This window comes from Lissotriton vulgaris, chromosome 2_1, assembly GCF_964263255.1.
Source record: "Lissotriton vulgaris chromosome 2_1, aLisVul1.2, whole genome shotgun sequence".
Classification (NCBI taxonomy): Eukaryota; Metazoa; Chordata; class Amphibia; order Caudata; family Salamandridae; genus Lissotriton; species Lissotriton vulgaris.
This window is the reverse complement of record NC_141687.1, coordinates 1,293,267,068-1,293,288,979: the sequence shown is the minus strand read 5'-3', so window position 1 is coordinate 1,293,288,979 and position 21,912 is coordinate 1,293,267,068. Positions and strand designations below refer to the sequence as shown.

Sequence of the window (21,912 nt, the reverse complement as noted above, 5' to 3'; positions counted from 1 at the left end):
GCTGCAGGTAGATTGCTATCCCTGATTCTTTGTTCCACAGTTATCTGCAATTTTTCAGGAGAAAATTGATTTTGTCTATGCAATCTAAATATAAAATGAACAATTTGTCAATAATTGCTTGTCCATTTTTCTTGAAATTGTCACAAAAAGATGTTATAACCTCTATTGGTAAAACATGTGGTTCTCACATGGCACCTGGTGATTAGTTTGTTTTAGAAAATAGTTGTCATTATATTGTAATTGGTGTAATTTTGTACTTACATGTATAAAAATGTCTCTTAATGTATAGTTCATGGTTGATGTAATGTGTGGTGTTTTTCAAACATGAAAAACCTTTGGCCCAGTTGAAGTGCATCTCTTGAAGCATTATTATGTCTGCTCTATGTCTATCTATGTATGGAGTAACAAAAAACAAAGTGATGCAAGAAATGTTTCAAATAATATCAGCCACTGACGATGATTCAGAAACGCATCCCATTGTTTTCCACTCACAATCCCACAAACACGAGCCATATTGAAATCAGTCTTGGACTGCTCCGGTAGGAGTCCAGCCCAAATTGCCAAGATGGATCCCCTCCAGAGAGAACTACAAGCAACCCCAAGCCAGATTCAGCATACTTAGGCCTTGGCAGTGTGATATAGCGTGAGCTCCTGTGGTGCAGTGAGCGTGGGACCAACAACTGGGCATTTCAGTTGTACTTAGGGCACTCAAAACTTTACAAAGTTAAGATTTCGGCCATCAGATGCTTCTATTCCCATCTACAGTGGACCTCGCTTTGCAGTTCAGATTAGACTGTCCTATTGGAAAAGGAGATAGATGAATTGTATGTGCCAGGTCTCTCTCTAGAATGGTATAGTTAGTAAAAAAAAACAATGTACCGAAATTCAGCCCAGAGTGATTGCCTGTGGCTGAGATCAATTCCAGCTATCAATATGTTATTTTCTACTCTATCTATGTACACCAGTGCCCATTTGGCCTTCTATGGGTTATTTAAACATTCGATAGTCCATGCTGTTAGAGAGAGATCTTTGCCATTAGGTGTATTTACAATTGATAACATGTGTCAGACTCAGAATATGGTGTGCATACCACTGCACTACCAGAAATAGGTGATCACAAATAGCTCTTTATTGAGCACATATTCAGTTTTTATGAAACAAAATCTTTGTCTTGAAATACAAAATCTGAAATTCTAACAGTATATGAGGAGGGCACCATTTATGTGCTTAATTTTGAAAAACACTTTGGGTTATACCAAGTTCTGCTTAAAAGGCGTTTTCTGAATCCTACAGGAGCTTACATTTAGAGCAGTGTCTGTAGCATCAGAAAACAGATTATAACCTGTAACGCTAAAAAAACATCCATAACATCCTACAAAAGATACACAGGGAAAACTAAAAGGTTTCATTGCTACAAAGCTTTCTACCTTTCGGAAACCAGATAAACAAATTCTGCACCTCAATCCACATTCCTATGATTCAGTAATGACAGCATCATCAAGAACAAAAAAGATTGAGTAACTTGGAATCTTACCTAAGAATACTATTGTCTGTTTTCGAGCTGACTTGCCTTCTGAACTTGAAGTTTTGGTCATGCATTCCATGTTATTCCCTTTTGAACCCTTTACAGTCACTGTATCCTTCCTGGAAGCCATAAGGACGTTCATCATATTACGACACATGAAAGCCACTGACCCCAAAATCAAAATGTAAACCACGAAGGCACTGAAAATACTGGACTGGAAAACCACCCACTTGGAAGAGATGGGGGTGCAGAGAGTCACATTTGATTGTGGGCCTCCATGGTTCAGATGATACATGCTGGGCCTGCTACAGTTGTGAACTCCTTTGTGGTTGACAACAGGTTCCAAGGGATACTCAGCCCCCATCGCAAAAATAAATGGCAGTGCAACACCGATAGACGTGAACCAGGAGAAAAAGATCATCAGCTTGACTGTGCATGTCCCTGAAATGGACTTAAACTTGAAAGGGTGACAGATGGCGATGTACCTCTCAAAACTCAGGGTAGCCACATGAAAGACGGTAGTGTAACTGCAGGCTTCAAAGAGGAAGCAGTAGGCTTTGCATGTGATGTTCCCAAGGGTTGTGGAGAAAGGATACCAGATGACTGAATACAGCTCCACAGGCATCCCCAACAGGATGACCAGTAAATCAGAGCATGCCAAACTGATCATATGATCCGTCACGCCTTTCTGCATGTAGCCCTTTTTCTGTAGTATCTTGCATGTCTGGATGGTAATGCTATTGCCCAGTACTCCGGCCAACAGGATAAGGCTGTACAACACAGTTAATGTTATCTTTATCCAGAATTTCATCTCAAAATCAGATACATGTTCATGGCCCATGAGAAGATCACAAGGGTCCACATCATTTTGCTGTCCCATGGCTGGCTGCTTAGCAATGAACTCAAGAATCCAGGAGAGATGACAACTGACCTTTAGGACAAAATATAGAATAAGCACAACAGTATCAGAATGTTAAATTTAACACTGAATCACAATTATGTAAATAGCAGTAGTTGAGGATAGCACCAAATTATATCATGCATTTTCTCAGTACTTAATTTTTCTTTTGTACAATTTTAAGCTGCAAACATGAAGATAGAAATATATTTAGCCCTTGTCCCCACACAGAATATTAACAAAGGAAAGAAAATGGAACATCATACACAGATATACTTTATCAAATTATGAAAGGTTTCTATAAGAAACTAATAGGGTGGAAGGTGCATTTCACAGCCAATATAATAAAAACAATTGCTGAAAGCTTTTAGAATGCCACGGGAAACATAAACATGAAAAAGAAGGAGTTTTACTCTTTAAAGAAAAGAAATCCAGGAGTGAACCACACTGCTAAGAGACACCTAAAATGCAGATGGTTTGTACTTTGGCAAACAATTATCATACAACTAATGTTCAAAAATGCACAATGCAGGTTCAGAAACATATGTGAAAGAGAATGTGGCTTGATGCCAAAACAAGATGACCATTGGTTAGTAGAGCTCTGGGAGGCATTGAGGCCTTTATTTGCAAAACTGTCAGAAACTGCTTGTTAATACACTTTCAGATACTGGCAAATATTTCTACTCGTCGGCCTGCATATGTTGATTACATTCTTGTTTATGTTTACTTTTTAAATGCATTTTTATTTCCCAAAATTTTTCCTCCTCAGTTGTGCCCTCCATTTGGGTAGTGCGCACGTCTTTTTTTCTTTGCGATAATTCGTTTTACAATGGATTTAAAGATGTCTAATTGTTTCTAATGAATGTTGTACAATTGTGAATGACCTTGCCTTGCTCTTCAATGAAATCTGACATGAGTACTAACCTTTTATTTCTTCTCCATGTGGTGACCATATTATGTGACAGTTATTGACTTGAGATATTTAATTTCTTTCTGACCTTGCACTTGCTTTTGGAGCTTTCTACATATGAGGCATTCTATTTATGCATATATGGTGACCTACTTTCATAGGAGTGGGAGTGGGGTTCTACTTTTTCTTCTATATTAATAGTGTTACCTCTATATATCATTTGAGCATACCTCTTTGCATGGGTAAAACAAGGAAATAAAGGCTTTGTGGTAAATCAGTGAAATATGTATCAGTGGTTGATTTTGAGGAAATACTGGATCATTCAACAATGGTTTCCCCTAAAGCTGCATATATATTGAAATTGCTTTAAGCTCCAATGCTAAAATGAACATGAGGCAAAAATTAGATTCGCCTTCACCTTGTAAGGACTCACCTACAACATCATATGTATTTGTTATTAGAGGAGATTAGAGCACTTTAACCCTACATGGCAGAAACTAATAAGAGACTTCAGTCTTCGGACTATAAATAGTCTTTTACGGACAAATGAGTTAAGAAGCTGAACAGGGAATTAGTGATCTTCAAGATGCTACAGCCAAACTAGAGTCAATATAAAAGGAAATTAATCTTCTAAAGAAACAGTCTAAACATCTCAAAAACAGAAACAGCTAAAATAATTTGAGAACAAATAGTCTTCCAGGGGGTACTGAAGGTTTGGATCCTCTGTCATATTTTCATTCATTCCTACCAAAAATACTTGGTTTGGATAAAGTTCAGTTTAAAACTTAGGAGTTCATACACTGGGGCCTAAACCTACTATGCTTTAACTTCCTCTAAGCGTAGAGGTGTAATAATTTTATTTTTGGAATTCACAGTTTTACGCCAAGTTCTTTCCAATGACAACTCAAAGAAAAAGATTGCATGTTCTGGTAATACTCTATTCTTTTCAAAGGATGTTTCCAAAACAACAGCTGATAGCAGAAAGCAATTTTTAGACAAGCGTCTTGCACTGAAGACTCTTGATGCTAGATTTGGTTTAATACATCCTTTGACTATTCAAGGTCACATATAAGAACTACTTATGATGATCCAAATAACTTACGCAAATGTCTGTATTAGGGCAAAGGAGAAGATATGGATACCACCAAAACTAATTTTGTTTAAATGTATTGCGCTGTATTGGTTGTTGTTTCATTATTGGCCATACTGCATAATTTGTTGATTTGCATAATCTAATACACTTTTCTTATTCATTCAGTTTTAGTACCATCTTCCAGCTATTTCACCAGTATTCCCTTATACAAGTGTTATGCCCCTGGAGTTTCTCTGGAGTGAAGCTTTGTCATCTTTGTTTTGTTTGTGGTCTCACCATTCCCTCACTTCTCCCTGTGTCTTGTGCAGGTATGTGCAAAAACAACAGTTGATGGACAGATTGCAGAACAATGTCCTACATTCACCCCAGTACAGAGATCTGGGACTAAATCCATCGTTTTTTTTTGCACTCTACACCACCCCGTTTCAGACATGGCCATATGCAAATCAGCCTTGACCCTGTGCCTCACGGGAACAGTCCAGCCCGAACTGCCAAGCCATGTCTTCCCTGGACCGGAATCAAGCATCCTAGGACCGGTCTCTGGCTATCAGCCGTCATCAGCCAGGATAGGTTGACTCAAGTGGTGTGGAGAGCACAGGACTCACGTCTGAGCATACCCTTCCCACTCGAGGTGACAAATGCAAAAACAACGGTTGATGGACAGAATGCAGAACAATGTCATACATTCACCCCAGTACAGAGATTTGGGCATTAATCCATTGTTTTTTTGCACTCCACAATACCCTAGTTCAGACATCGTGCAGGTATGTGTAACAATTGTATTTGTTTGATTTCTTTTCCATTTTTGTTCTTTTTTTGTTCTTCTTATTTATTTTTTGTTTTTTAGATTTTGATGGTTACTGTTTATTATCAATTGTTTAATACTATTCCTATAATTTTTGCAAATCGTGTTATTTCTTATGATTCATATTTGCTTAATACATATGGTCTTGTAGAAATGTGTTATGGATGCATTGTATACTGCTATTTTCTTTACAGTATTTTCTTGGGCTATTAAAGGGCTTGGTTCACCTATCAAAGACAAAAGGTGCTCACACATTTTGCAAGGTATAATCCTCAAATCGAAATAAAAGCGGCCAAATCCTCCTACTATGAAAACAGAATTACCTCAGCAGCAAACTGCCCTCGTGAAATTTTTTGTATTGGTAAATCACTTTTAACTCCTACTGCGCTCCCTATCGTCATCGCTGATATCCCTTTATGCTACAATGCAATTGCAGAATTTTTTAATGCTAAAATACAAATGATCTATAAGTCCTTTCCACTGGCGATTCCTCTACCTATTGGGGTGAACATCTGCTTGAAGTAATCCCCCTGCTGATCCGGACCTCACTTGAGGGATTCTGAGTCAACTGAAATCTGGGGCTCCCACAGATGTTGCCCCCCCCCCCCCCCCAATATTTTAAATCTAGTCTCTGAGACGTTATCACCTGTGATCTTAGAAGTGATCAACACCTCTTTAGAAATGGGGTCAGTGGCCCCCCTCTGGAAACAGGCTATGGTGAGAGCCCATCTAAAAAAAAAACTCGCCCCCGAGGTATTAGAAAACTACCGTCCAATCTCTCAGTTACCAGGAGTAGGAAAAGTGGCCGAGAAGCATGTAAATTCTACGCTCTCAACCTTCCTGGAAAACAATAATTGCCTTCATCCCACGCAGACAGGATTCAGACCTCAGCAAGGGACTGAGACTTCACTGGTGACAGTGGTGGAAGAACTAAGAAACATCTTGGATGGAAGAGGCTGCGCTGCACTTATTCTACTTGATCTCAGCGCAGCCTTCGACACAGTTAATCACCATCTATTAATCCAAAGACTCAGGAATGTTGGAGTTGTTGGCTCAGCATTAAAATGGTTCCAATCCTTTTTAGAGGATCGATCCTTGTAGTCTTTGAAGAGGATTTTACCTTGAAGTCAATGCCTCTTAGATGTGGGGTCCCTCAGGGCTCATCTCTGATCCCCACGGTATTTAAAGTTTATTTTTTGACCCTTGGCGGAAATAGTAACACCATTCGGTATCTAGATCATCTCCTATGCTGATGGGACTCAGCTGGTGGTCTCGCTCAATCAGGTGGATAAGTCAGGCATAGGCTTGGAATCATGCTTGGGAAAGGTCTCCAGTTGGATGGATAGCTCATGTCTGAAACTTAATGGAACTAAGACAGATTTGATGCTCCTGGGTAATCATACAACTCAGAGAATAGACTCCCTCTGGCCTAGCTGTCTGGGCCCTTCTCCTTCCCCCAAAGACCAAATTAAGAGTCTTGGAGTGTGGTTGGACCACAATCTGGATTTTAAAGCCAAGCATGCAAGATGGCAGTGTATTGTTATGGGATCTTACGAATGCTGAGAAAGATCCTCCCTCTGCTCCCTTTCTCTGCTAGGAAAATACTGGTCCAGGCATTGATTTTGTCCCGCCTGGATTATGCAAATGCCCTCTACTTAGGAGCTCCACTCTTTACAGCTAAAAAGCTACAGATTGTGCAAAACTGCACTGCATGCCTGCTCACAAACACTTCCAAATGCACCTCAGCCTCACCTGCGCTTACATCCCTTCACTGGCTACCGATTCAAGAAAGAATACAATTCAAGGCTATGTGTATTACACACAAAGCCTTCTCAGGCAAAGGCCCACCGATCATCAGATCCATTATTTAGCTGTAGATCTGGAAACAAGCAGCTGGCAGCAGTTCCCAAAATATGGAAATCGCGACGCGGAGGGCGCCGCTTCGCGTATAACACTGCTAAACTGTGGAACCACTTACCCCCTTGGATTCACCTTGAACTGAATTATCTGACTTTTCACAAGCACTTAAAGACCTTTCTGTTCCCTTAACTCAGTTTGAACTTGAAGTGGCCCAGCATTTAGCACTGGGATGCCCCCGGTTAACCATGCGCTCTAGAAATGTCATTCATTCATTCATTCTTTATCAAGAAACTCATTTATCCTTATATGAAGCTGTGGAGCTTAAAAAAAGTTGGGTTGGTCATGTTTTTACTTCACCAGAATATAATAAAAAAAGGGTACAATCATTCTAAGTAATAAATATTTAGACATCACATTATTATCTCATGACTTGGATGAAATTGGTAGATGGGCTAAAGTAAAACTAAATGTTATTAAGGACACTGTCTCTATGGTTGTCCTACACAGTCTCACAATTATTTTTTGTGTGAAATTTTACAAATGTACTAATGAATTACCCTGATGAGTACTTAGTTTTTGGCAGGGACTGCAATCAAGTATATGCTTCTTTTATTGACAGGCATTTGAAAGCTAAATTTGTAGTTAATACTATGCCGAAACGTATAGCTGTTCTATCAAACTACAATTGCTTATAGATGTTTGGAGAATTTGTAATCTGCTAACTAAGCAATATACTTTTTTCTCACCTTAGCATGATTCCTAATCAAGAATTTACTATTTACTTTTAAGTCAGACCCTATCTCAATCAATTCTTAGGGCCTCATTACGATGTCAGTCGGAAATTAAATTGCCCGACTCCTTGCCGTATTTGGTTTCGACCGACTTGCAGTAGGCGATTCTGCCCGACTGATTATGATGTTTTCGAACATCGTTCAGAAGGACTCCCATTGACTACAAGGGGGGGCCTGTGTTCTGACTGACAACACAGGCCCCTGTGGGGAAAATGAATGCCTTCAGAAAACCTTGCTCCCTGTCTCGTCCACCCCGTAGTGGCTGGCACATAGTGTATGGTTTTACAGGGAAGTCCCTTGGGTACACCCTCAACCCCAAACTGGAGGACTCAGGATGAAGGGGGGCCTGCTAGGGGCCTCCAAAGTCAGTTTCAGACAGTTTTTTCAAGACAGACAAATCGAGTTGGAAAGGCTGTTGGAATCCGACATCATAATCGGTTGGTCGGAAACACTGTCCATTGAGCTGTACGAATCAGCTCCAACCGACTCAGATTCTCTGAATGCCGATTGGAACTGATTCAGAATTCCCCTTCCGACCGTGAGCATCATAATCGGTCGCTCGGAATTGTTTCCGACCGAGTTGGGTGGATGAGTTCTGACACGGTCTAGGGTAATCCAGCTGTCGGTTGGAGGCCTTCTGGCCGACACCGTAATAAGCCCCTTAATGCGGAAATTGGAGCTATTTGTAATTAGTACTATCTGAAGCTGGAGTGAATTGTGTTGTTATTGTGATGATTTTATACTCAAATATTCCTCTTTTTGGTTAGCCAGTGTAAATAATCCATGCTCGTTTATGTGTGCTGACCTTGAGAAATCTCTTATTGATTCTTTTTTATTTCAAAACTTTTTATAATTTTCTCAGAAACCCTCCTCATTAGCATCTCCGGTTATCAAAAAGGCCAGTATCCTGGGAATATTGATAAAAAAGATTTTTTTAAATCAAATATATGATATAGCAAACTCATTCAAATAAAGAATACATCTATTTGTTGGTTTGCGTGAAGGAAGAATGGATTACTTTAAGGTGGTCAATAATTCCAAGATGATTCTATTCTTCCATTTATAATTAGTCAACCTTAATTTTTTACCATCTTCCTTTCATGAAAAATATCAATTTTAATCATTTGCTATATTGAATATTTTTTCTTCTTTTCCTGACTCATCTCACTGATCTACAGAAAGTAATAATTTTACTTTATTTTTATCATCTGGTCTTAAAGCCTCTAATGTTCGTAAAGTTCTAAGGAAATATACTACTTTATAAGCAAAATGTAAAGCTGCGACAGAATGGGAGTTTTATCTCAATATGTCATTGCTTATTGATGTATATTCTGAAATGTGAGATAAGATTTATAAATCTTTACACACTGCGAGTACGACTCAATCTCTTTATTTTATTTATGGTAGATTATTATTAGCTCCTTCTACTTTATCTAGAGTTAAATCTGATTGTGATTCTTTGTGCCGGTCACAAAAACGTCAAAAGGCAGATCTTAAACATATGCTCTTTATTTGCCCAGTATCATACTATTTTTGGCAATAAATATGGGCCCAATTGAATTGCATGTTTAATACTACTATTTCTTTTCAGTTAGCATATATATTTTTGGGTACTATAGCTAATATTTGAAAGTCTATTTCTTTTGATAGTCGTTTAATAGAATTATTCATATTTTTAGAAAATCATGAAAAATTGGAAAATGCTTCTAATATCTCTTTAAAGGCCTGGTGGTTTAGGCTTCATTCATCAACTGGAGTGTGTGTGTCATCATCTTCTCTTAATGAAACTGGGAATATTTTATGGCCTCTGATAACCTCATTTTGTTGTCATATTTCAAAGTCCTGTTATGGTCTCTGTATTAGCTCTGAATAAGCACTCAAGTCAACCTAAATGTATTTCTCTATATTTAGTATTGTATTAACATAGCATTGTTATTTATTATATAATTGTTTGATCTTCAAGATCAATTTCTAGTTTTAACTTTTGAACCATTGATGGAATTGTTAAATATTCATCTTTGTTCTTTTCATTTATTTTCCTTTTATATATATTGGAACATTGTTTTACATATTATTTTGTATTAGCTTTCGCTATTATCTTAATGTTTGTTTACATTAGAGAACGTATGTAAAAAATACACAATCTTCAAAGAGCATATATGGTATCCAAATTTCATGCGTGAGTAGGTGATCCAGAACAACTATTTTTCTTTGCATTCAAGTACTTGAAGTGCTAAGTATACATGGGTCTGAACATAACTATAAGTACAAGAACATAAAGAAAAAATATGCCCCCAGATGCATCAAGCATCCATTTTGCAATTCTTTATTAGCGAAAAATAAGGAATCGCTAATAAGGAAGAGCAAAATGCTATGCAAGAAGAACTCGCTCAAAAAATAGCGAATTCTTAAAATTCCTTTTGCGAGTCGCAATTTAGGAATACCTCCCCATTCAGGCCCATAGGAATGAATGGGAAGACATTCTCAATTTGCGAATCGCAATTAGCGAATCGCAAATTGAGAAAGCGATTTTAAGGGTGCAGTGGTCTCCAAAGGACACCCTGTTGCACCCCTGAAATTGATCTGTGCACATGAGTTGCGCACACACATGCCCTTAGGGCATGTGTGTGCGCAACATGAAACTTTGAAAAATGCACAAAAGTGCATTTTTCAAAGTTTTTGCAAATTACCATGAAGTTCAACTTCATGGTAATTTGCCACTCCTATTAGCGAAATCGCTAATTTTTTTACTTTGATGCATTGCATTTAAGGAATCTCAATTTGAGATTCCTTAAATGCAAGTAATCGCAATTTAGCGAATTCTTAATTTGCGATTTTTGCATTTGGGATGATGCATCCTAAATGCAAAAATACCGGTCGCAAAGGGGCAGATTCTGAGAATCTGCCCCTTTGCGATTGGATTTGACCTTGATACATCTGGGCCATAGACTGGAAGCCAAAAAGCTACTGCCACACGAATTAGGAAACCTGACAGCTCTGTCCTTAAAGTAGCAGGACAATTGCAGATTAATGATTAACAGTCAAACACACCTTAACAATATACTTAATGAAAATAAAAATATACTCGACATAGACAGCTTTAGAGGCATATATGACAATCACCAACCCAAGTGACACCACTGCACTGTGTGGAGCCAATATTAACACAACATAAAGAAATTATAACAATGACTGAAAAGAAGACTGCAGGGCTACTTTACGTGATTTAAAATGGTTCTATCATAGGTGCCATGTAACCCAATGTTGTATATGAATCCTTCAGCCAGTCTTGGCTTTTTAGGCACATGACTTTTTATGCTAGGATTGTTGAGCCAATGCTAGCATTGCTAAAGTTAAACTACAAATCGTAATATGTAACATGCTATTGGCGAAAAAGTCAGAAAGTCAGTACTTTCTGAATTGTCATGTATAATTTGGTGTAACTTGCCTGTTCTGAGGATTTGGATTTGTGCACCCCTCCAGCTCACACAACAGATTTTGGACCTCACATTACTACAGAGAGTCCTAGGTCCTTACAAACACACTAAAGTAGCATGGTGCCAGGATCAAACAAAATAACAGGATACTAGTTTCACATGCAGTCGGAGACTCGGCGCAGGGGCACATACCCTTTCCATGAGATGGACATTACCATTCCAGGATGTGCTAAAAAGTGAATTCTGCACCTCATGACAGAACCCTGATTAAATGCACAATGTGCTCTGTGCCTGTTACTGCAGAACGAGCCAGAGTGTTATAGCATGTATGCTCAGACTTGTTAAGTTGCCCACGTTTGAATTAACCACCTGCACATCTGAAAAACAAGGCTCTCACCTGAAAATGAACTGATCTGCCGGTCATTTTGGTTTCAACAGCTACTAGTTTCCCCCATCGAGATGTGGTGGGATAAGATTTGCGCCTACGGAATGGATGTAATACGATGGTGAGCAACTGCCACTCGTTCTAGAATTTCTTTGTGATTTGCAATAATCTCACTGACACTGACATGTCAACAGCCATAAGGGGCAGGATTTACACTAGTGTGCACAGGCACTGAGAGGCTAAAGAACTGGTCCCCATAACCTCATCAGCAAGACTCAGTGGACTGGAGAGACCATTACACATATCATGGGCCTTGGTTAAGGAAATGGCCTTGGTTGTGAAAATAGCTCTGCATAGCCTGCAGACTGCACCAAGACAGGTATATACCATGTGAGTTGGGAGAGGTGAGGTTTAACCTAGGCTGGTAGTGCAAAGGGACACTTCCTTCTGCTCTCCAAAAGGTGTTGGCTGGCAGAACTATGGCCCTGATTACAATGCCAGTCTAACCGCATTCCATAGCCTTTTCGGATGTGGTTTGGCCGCTGAAGGTTTCGTTGAAGAGGTCGGTTCAACTGCTGGATTATGATGTATCCGGCATGTACTCCGACCGACCGCTGACAGATGCCCGACTGCGACAGCTTTCCTCTACCCGCTGAGTTGGTGGTCGAAGAGGAACAGCAGCCATAGGGCTGTACAGAGAGATCCGACAGTCATCTGAATTACAATGTGGGTTTCAGACGGCCCGACCGTGGTAGTCAGACCGCCTGCCTTGAAACGAAGGAAAAGGGGTGAATATTTAGCCTACTCCAGTTCTCCACGGTAGACTCAGGCGTGGATCCCTTCCTCCAGGTCCCCCTACACCTCAGCAGCTGCAACCTGAAATAGATGGTCATGTGGGTGACGAAGTCCAGGCAAGTCCTCCTCATGTGGCATGTATCCTCATTGACTGGACTGTGCACATATCACCACACTCCAGCGTTGGGGTATTTCGTACACAAAGTTTATATAAGGGAGAAGCACACCTCCTTTTCTCAATGTTAAACTTTTAGTTTCTTGATATCATTATCAAGCGTGCTAGAGTGGTAGCACGTTGGTCCTACTACCGTGCCTACCAATAGAACCTTCTTATCTCGAGTGAAATAACACCCGACCACTGTGCACTGTTGCTTGAAAAACTTTCCAATTTTATTTTCAAAACAAAATCTTGTTTACTTTTTTTTCTCTTTTTTGAATCAATCTTTCATTCAAAAATTCAAATTAAGAACATTCCAATATCAAATGTGTAATTTACATTGATACATTATTCATTTTTGCATTGGTCATAAATCATTATACAACAAAATAAGGTTCACACAGTGTTTGAATTTTACAATCATGAACATTAAATCCAGATTCCATTGAATGCCCAATGCATTTCGAGCCAAGAATGGCCCTTCTTCAGGAGCATGAAATCTAAACAGATGAAAATGAAAAAATGATGTATGAACACTAATTTTATTTGTATCTCAAAGCTTACAAACATACAGAGGGCCAACTATTTATTGTTACATTGGCATGCATTGTTTACACCTCGTTTTGAAATGAAGGAAAACCACTTGTGAGAAAATATGAAAACTGTGCATGTGACACCACCACCAAACCAAAACTTTACGTGCTCGATAAACAACAAAATTACCCTATTTTCTGTGGATTCAGATAACACTCCAATCTAAAAAGTGCATAGCAGACTGCTTTCAAGTTCTTACTCATGCTGTGTCGCCCACAATAAGCCTCTAAAAAACCCGGTGTGAGGAACTCACCTCGATCTTAAAATCAATCGCGTGTACTCTCTGTAATTCACACCGCTCGTCTCTCCGTTAACCTGAGCATGGGTGAAAGAAGTATCACTATATACGTCCCGTACTTTTGCCAACGCTAAATCCAAAGAGTTCTATGTTACCCCTCAACATACCTCTTAAATCGCTAATGGCAGTTCTCCAGTATCCCGATTCCGCCTAAGCAAACAACTCAGAAGAAGCTGCTCAAAGAACGCTCGAAGTTCCAAACACATACCGCCATCTTTACGTGCTCTACGCTCACCTGCAGCCAATCACTGCCTTTCCTGACTGTAACCATGCGACACTAGGAGCTGGAGCGCGAACCCACGTCCCTCAGTTCGCTTCCTGGTAGTTTCCCAAGCATATGGAGCGCCATTCTCAAACTCCGATGGTACCTGGCCTTACACAGCCGTCCTCACTTTCTACCAAATGAGCTGGAGCGTGAACACCACGTCTCTCAGCCCAACTACCTCACTTCTTACGTGAACAACCGTGAACATGAAAAACAGACCCTCACCGCTTCTAGAATACCATCTCCATAACAGATACTTTGAACTACAGATAGTGCCAAAAGAAAAAGGTGACAAAGCAATTTTGACAGTGAATAAAAATAAAAGTGTAAGGGAAAAAAACATTTCATTATGTTAGGTATTAATGCATACAAATAAGCATGTCTCTGATTGTTCGTCTTTATGATGGTTTTTAAAAAAAACAGAACCACACACATCATAGCTTAAGCGAAGTGTCACATTGTCAATGGTATTATAAAAAACAAAAATCTATTGTTTCGTTTAAACCCTTTGGGTCCTGGGTCTATAGCCTCTTATTCCAATAAGTTTCTCTCTGAATGAGGGATCGGGTGAGATCCATTCCTTCATGTTGTTTGATTTTTTCCAGGACTGAAAACTGCAACTGGGGTATGCTGTGTTTAGCTTCCATCCAATGTACTGCTAAAGTGCTCTTTGTATTTTGATTTCTTATAGTGCTTTTATGTTCTGAAATTCTTATCTTTAGTTTCCGTTCTGTTTTTCCTACATATAGTTTCCCGCAAGGGCACTTTATGTAGTAAATCAGAACACTAGAATTGCAATCTGTGTCATGAAAAAGTTCTATGGGTTTCCCTGTTTGTGGATGATGAAGTGTAGACCCGACTATCACATTATTGCAATAGACGCAATTGGCGGATTTCTTCATTCCTTTATACGCTTTTTCTTGTTTCTGTCTGGGTTGGGTCTTTAAAATTTCTTTCAAATTCTTCGATCTTGTGTATGCAAAAATTGTTTTTGACTCATAAATTCCATGGAAATTGCCTTCATTCTGGAGTAATTTCCAGTGTCGATCAACTATATTCTTGATTTTTTGTGAACTGGTGGAAAATTTAGAACCAAATACGTGTCTTTCAATCACTTTTTTCGGCTTCTGTTTCAACAGATTATTACGGTCATAAGTTCTGATTCGGTTCTTTGCTTTAACAAGAATTTCATTTGGATAACCTCTTTCTGTGTACTTTTTCTGCTGGATATACAGATGTTTATCTAGATCTTCTGTATCGGAACAAATCCTTTTAATCCTCATAAATTGGGAAAAAAATATTTTTTAGATTTTGGGGATGAAAACTTTGAAACAGCAAAGCATTGTTTACATCTGTTTCTTTTCGAAAGACTTCTGTCTTTATTACTGTTGTTTCTGTTCGTATTGCAACATCCAGGAAGGAGATACATGTTTCACTAATGTTGTGAGTGAATTGAATGTGTTCATCATGTTGATTAAGTATTTCTAGCTTCTTTTCCAGTGTTTGTCTGTCTGATGTCCAGAGGACAAAAATGTCATTGATGAACCTGCAATATAAAGCCGCATTCCTCATCCAGACTTGATCAGTGTATATATAATCAGACTCAAATTTCACCATTAAAGTGTTGCTGTATGCAGGAGCCCCTGCGAATCCCATTGATGTTCCATTTTGTTGCAAAAAGAACTTCTCCTCCCTCCCATTGGAAATAGCTGTGGTATAAGCAGAAGTGCAGTATCTCTAAGATGAAAACTTTATTGGCTCGGATGGTAGGTTGGCACAACAAAGCCCACTCAACAGCTTCCATACCGGACTGATGGGGTAAAGAAGTGTACAAAGATTTCACATCTATTGTACATAGCAGCATGTTTTTTTTCGTACAAATAGTCTGAAGTTTCAGTAAAAAATCGTCGGTATCCTTCACATACGATGGCCACTGTTGTACAAATGGTTGAAGAAACTGATCTATGTAGTGCGTAAGGGGTTCAAAGATGGTTCCGCACCCTGTCACTATTGGTCTCATTGGTGGATTGTGTAAATTCTTGTGAATTTTAGGAAGCATTTCGAGACGTGATCTACTCGGATGTTCTACAGTTAGGAATTGTTTCGTTGTGGACAAGATATGTCCCAGTTCAAAAGAGTGTTCCAAAATACTTTCAAGAGTTGTTTTGAGATCTTCTGTCGGGTCCTTATCTCGTAATAGATATGTGGTGATATCTAATACATGTTCCTCCACTTTATCAATGTAGAACCTCCTGTTCATCACAACAATTGCTCCTCCATTATCTGCTTTTTTAATTGAAATTTCCTTATTTGCTTGTAATGTTTTGAGAATGTTTCTGTCTTGAATAGAAAGATTTTTCTTTTGGATTTTCTGCATATTAATTTTTTTGAAAATCGTTTTGAACTGATTTTTTGAATGCATCCAAGATTTTATGAGAAACAGGTGCCTGAAATTTTGATTTGGGACGAAATTCTAAGAGTTCCGTCTCTTCCTTTTGTGTCTGACTCGGTAGGACATTTGTGAAAAAATGTTTTAGTCGTAAATAAGGCAATTTCACTTTCAAACAGGCTGGTGGTATAAGTAGGAACAAATCCAAGACCTTTGTTTAAAACCCTTATTTAATGTGTTGTCAGTTCAATGTTTGAAATATTTACCACCAGATTTACTTCTGGCTCCTTGTGCGTGGTTTTTCTAATGCTTCTCCTGGTTTTCGTGGCAATTTTGTTGCTCCAGGTGTTTGACTTAAATCCGCGGCATTGGGTAAAAAATGCTGCTTTGAACCAGAAGCATGTGCTCTACTTTCTCCCGATGTTGCTGAGGTAGTTAGTTCTCCTGACAGGTGTGTGTGTGCTGGTGGTCTGCTTGAAGTTAGAAGCAGATACGCTAGCGCTTGGGCTGCTGTTAGAGGAACAGAGCGTTTTTAGGGAAGTTCAAAATCGTTTACCTGATAATTTTTAAAAATAAACTTTGTTGCACAAACTAATACTGCTTTTAAAATTGCCGCACACTTGCGCTTTAAATGATTGCACACACCGCTGATTAGAGCAGGGTCTTCTGTTTGTCCGGGGGCTCCAGCGCCATCTTAGGTGAAGAGGTGCCACTCGAGGGCGACATTTTGCAGAGCGCACCAGTGGCTGGGCCAGACACGCGGGCTGCCTATTTAATCCGGGCAATGCAAGCGCGCAGCGGGCGGGCCGATGGCGCGCCGTCCGCGCTTCGACCGCGCTTAGGGCTAGTCACAATGCCACCAAGGGAATCAGGGATGTCGTGTTGTGTACACAAGGACTAAGTGACTGGAAATAGGTAAGAGAGTAGAGTCTGGTAATATTAACAATACCCCCGCTAAAACAAAGGTTAATAAGGTTGGGAACATTAGACTAAGCTGCGGACTGATTAACTGCAGGTCGCTGGTCAAGCATCACACAGAAATCTCTATACTGATCGAAGATCTGAAGTTGGATGTATTATTCCAGACTGAAACCTGGATTCAAGCACAATCTGCACTCGAAATAGGACTTGCCTGCCCAAAGGGCTTTAATATCCTACATACTCCAAGGCCTAAGGGCAGAGGAGGAGGGGTTGGAATGATCTATAAAGAAGATCTGCATTTCGCCTCATTAAAAGTGGAAGAGGTTAGTGGGCTAGAGCTCATGGGTTTCTCGTTACAGGAACCCAAAGGTAGCCAACTCACGGGATTGATTTGTTATAGACCACCTGGGAGCGTCACCTGTTATCAAGACGCCCTGGATACTATTACCAACCTCTCCCTAGCACACTCCAGAATGATCATCCTTGGTGATTTTAATTTGTGGGAGAATGCCTCCTTGGGTAACCATTTGAGAGAACTGACACATACCTGTGCCAGCCTAAATCTGCAACAACTAGTTAAACTCCCAACTCACCAAGGTGGTCATATACTTGACCTGCTTTTTGCCAATGCCTTGGAGACCGAGGTTCTGAGTGTCACACCTCAGTACTGGACTGACCATTACCTAGTCTCATTTCAAACCCTACTCCCAGAACATATAGAACAAGCCAAGACACCTGTGGGATTTAGGGTCGGAAGAGAATGGGCGAAGCTGGGTAGGTCAGGGGCCACACTGACATCACCACCAGACAGCCTCTTCTGTGCCTCCGCATCAGTGAAGACTAACTACAACATCTATCAGAATTATATCATGAGTGCATTGGATCAAATAATCCCGATAAAAAAATCAAAATAAGAAATAAAACATCAGCACCATGGTATAATGATGAATTGAGACATCTACGCCTGCTGTGTAAAAAGGCGGAAAGGAAATGGAGGAAGGGCTATTTGGAGGGAGACAGGCTTGAGCTGAGAGCAGCACAGACTGCATATAAACAACGGATCCTAGGCTGTAAGGCCCACTTTTATGCCAATTCCATCTTGCACGCCTCTAATGGGACTAGAGAACTTTTTAAGATAGTCAGAGATCTGTCAGCTCCAACATGTCTGAGCACCAAAGTGGTGGCTTCCCAGGAATTATGCAATGATATTGCTCTGCATTTTCTGGATAAAGTGGGAAAGATTGTTAGATCACTTGAGGTGCATAATACCGACACCCACCCCCATAGACCAATGGAGACGGAGGGGGCCCCGAGCCAATTATACATTCTTGATGGCTTTCAGCCTCTCTCTGACTCCACTTTTAGTGAGGTAGTGCAAAATATATCCTCAGGATCCCCCTCTGACCCATTGCCACAGAAAATATGGAAAACCTATGGCCGGGAAACTCTTCCCTGGCTTAGACAGATATGTAATCAGTCTTTGGAAACAGGAACTGTCCCCGGGGAATGGAAACATGCGGTGGTGACACCACTGATTAAAAAACCTTCTCTAGACCCCACAAATCCAGTCAACTTTCGCCCAATCTCGCTGCTTCCCTTTCCTATCAAAATCTTGGAGAGGGTTGTAAGCAGGTCCTTGTCAGACTTCTTTGAGGAACATCACGTGTTGGACAAGGATCAGTTTGGGTTTCAGCCAGCGCACGGGACGGAGTCTGCTCTCCTGACTATGCTGGATAACCTACGAATGAGGGCCGACAACGGGAATGGTGCAGTACTGGTACTTCTCGATATGTCGGCCTCGTTCAACACGGTAAGCCACTCAATCCTATTAGAGAGACTGGAAAATATGGGAGTCAGGGGTAAAGCCTTGCAATGGTTTGGCTCCTATCTGACAGATAGAGAACAGACAGTTTCTATGGTACCTTTCACCTCCTGCAAGACGCCGATCACTCATGGGGTGCCTCGGGGTTCTGCTATTAGCCCTGTTCTCTTTAATGCCTATTTACAGCCGCTGTTCTCCATCATCAAATCGTTCGGGGTTGACTTAGTCAACTACGTGGACGATACACAGCTGGCATTCTCTTTAGAAGGAGAACAGGCAGTTCCCCTGGAGCAGTTCCAAGAGTGTATGCGCCACACCGCAGATTGGCTGAGGAGGAACTCCCTGCAGTTCAATAGCGGAAAAACTGAAGTGCTCTACTGTTCCCCTGCAAGGCCGACTATCTACTCCCCATTGGAGTTGAGACTCACTCCGGAGGTAGACCCATTGACCCCGGCCAATACAGCACGAAACCTGGGGGGTCCTAATTGACAAAAACCTCCAGATGGAGTCGCAGGCTTCCAAGACTGCTAATGTCTGCTTTGGTCTGTTGCGCCTGCTCCGTCGAATACTCCCCATGTTGCCAAAGGAATTGTGCGCTATGGTAGTAAACAGCACAGTGCTGAGCAGACTGGACTATTGTAACTCTCTATATTTAGGAGCCCCCCAGTACGTCTTTCAGGGGCTGCAAAGAGTCCAGTCTGCGGCGGCAAAATTGGCACTGGGGCTGCGACGTGACTCTTCTTCCACCTCCGCACTGAGGCAGCTCCATTGGCTACCAATTAGAGAAAGGGTTCTATTCAAATCACTCTGCCAGGTGTTTAGGGCCTTACACGAGATGGGCCCAATCCCTTTACAGGAAAGATTTTCCTGGTATCTCCCTCTGAGACAGCTCCGGTCCTCGGGTACCGGTCTGCTGGCAGTCAGAAAATGTAAACGCTCCCGGATGGGGGGAGGGCTTTCAGTGTGGTAGGGGCACAGTTATGGAACAAGGTACCACAAATGATTAGACAGAGTGTCTCATTAATCAAATTTAGGAAAGGCCTGAAAACTTGGCTTTTCCCAAAACTCTGATCTATGTTTCCATTTCTTTCCTCATCAACCAGCAGACCAAGTATCTGGATATCTAAAAGCACCAGGATACCCGTAGGGTGACAGTAGCGCTATAGAAGTATAGATACAATACAATACAATACAAGTTGTGTCGGTGTCTGACGCCAAACTTTCTTCTGACGAAATATTAGATTTTTTCTTCGGATAAACTCTTCGCTGGGCATACCCAAAATCAAACAAATAATTTACCTTTTCCCCAATTCATGAGGATAAAAAGGATTTGTTCCGATACAGAAGAGCTAGATAAACATCTGGATATCCAGCAGAAAAAGTACACAGAAAGAGGTTATCCAAATGAAATTCTTGTTAAAGCAAGGAACCGAATCAGAACTTATGACGGTGATAATCTGTTGAAACAGAAGCCGAAAAAAGTGATTGAAAGACACGTATTTGTTTCTAAATTTTCCACCACTTCACAAAAAATCAAGAATATAGTTAATCGACACTGGGAATTACTCCAGAATGAAGGCAATTTCCATGGAATTTATGAGTCAAAACCAATTTTTGCATACACAAGATCGAAGAATTTGAAAGAAATTTTAAAGACCCAACCCAGACAGTAACAAGAAAAAGCGTATAAAGGAATGAAGAAATGCGCCAATTGCGTCTGTTGCAATAATGTGATAGTCGGGTCTACACTTCATCATCCACAAACAGGGAAACCCATAGAACTTTTTCATGACACAGATTGCAATTCTAGTGTTCTGATTTACTACATAAAGTGCCCTTGCGGGAAACTATATGTAGGAAAAACAGAATGGAAACTAAAGATAAGAATTTCAGAACATAAAAGCACTATAAGAAATCAAAATACAAAATTGTTTTGTCACCTTTTTTTTCAGCACTATCTGTAGTTAAAAGTATCTGTTATGGAGATTGTATTCTAGAAGCGGTGAGGGTCTGTTTTTCATGTTCACGGCTGTTCACGGAAGAAGTGAGGTAGTTGGGCTGAGAGACGCGGTGTTCGGGCTCCAGCTCATTTGGTAGAAAGTGAGGACAGCTGTGTAAGGCCAGGTACCATCGGAGTTTGAGAATGGCGCTCCATATGCTCGGGAAACTACCAGGAAGCGAGCTGAGGGACGCGGGTTCGCGCTCCAGCTCCTAGTGTCACATGGTTACAGTCAGGAAAGGCAGTGATTGGCTGCGGGTGAGCGTAGAGTACGTAAAGATGGCGGTATGTGTTTGGAACTTTGAGCATTCTTTGAGCAGCTTCTTCGGAGTTGTTTGCGGAGGCGGAATCAGGATATTGGAGACTGCCATTACAGATTTAAGAGGTATGTTGAGGGGTAACATAGAACTCTTTAAATTTAGCGTTGGCAAAAGTACGGGACGTATATAGTTATACTTCTTTCACCCATGCTCAGGTTAACGGAGAGACGAGCAGTGTGAATTACAGAGCGTACACCCGATTGATTTTAAGATCGAGGTGAGTTCCTCACACCGGGTTTTTTAGAGGTTTATTGTGGGCGACACAGCATGAGTAAGAACTTGAAAGCAGTCTGCTATGTACTTTTTTTATTGGAGTGTTATCTGAATCCACAGAAAATAGGGTAACCTTTGTTGTTTATCAAGCACGGAAAGTTTCGGTTTGGTGGTGGTGTCACATGCACAGTTTTCATATTTTCTCACAATTGGTTTTCCTTCCTTTCAAAACGAGGTGTAAACAATGCTTGCCAATGTAACAATAAATAGTTGGCCCTCTGTATGTTTGTAAGCTTTGAGATACAAATCGAATTAGTGTTCATACGTAATTTTTCATTTTTATCTGTTTAGATTTCAGGCCCCTGAAGAAGTGCCATTCATGGCTTGAAATGCATTCATTGCTTGCAGTCCGTCTTCTGTAGAACCCCAATTGCC

At 40.5% G+C, this 21,912-nt stretch overlaps 1 protein-coding gene across 1 annotated transcript in view; it reads right to left on the bottom strand.

Annotated features, from left to right (window-relative positions):
* Window positions 1-21,912, bottom strand: part of GPR39 (G protein-coupled receptor 39) — a 1,208,112-nt gene that overhangs the window by 1,175,666 nt on the left and 10,534 nt on the right. The window contains exon 2 of the mRNA XM_086957060.1: window positions 1,535-2,456. Coding sequence (XP_086813186.1) covers window positions 1,535-2,405 — 871 coding nt within the window. The 5' untranslated portion in view covers window positions 2,406-2,456. The remainder of the gene's footprint in view (window positions 1-1,534; window positions 2,457-21,912) is intronic.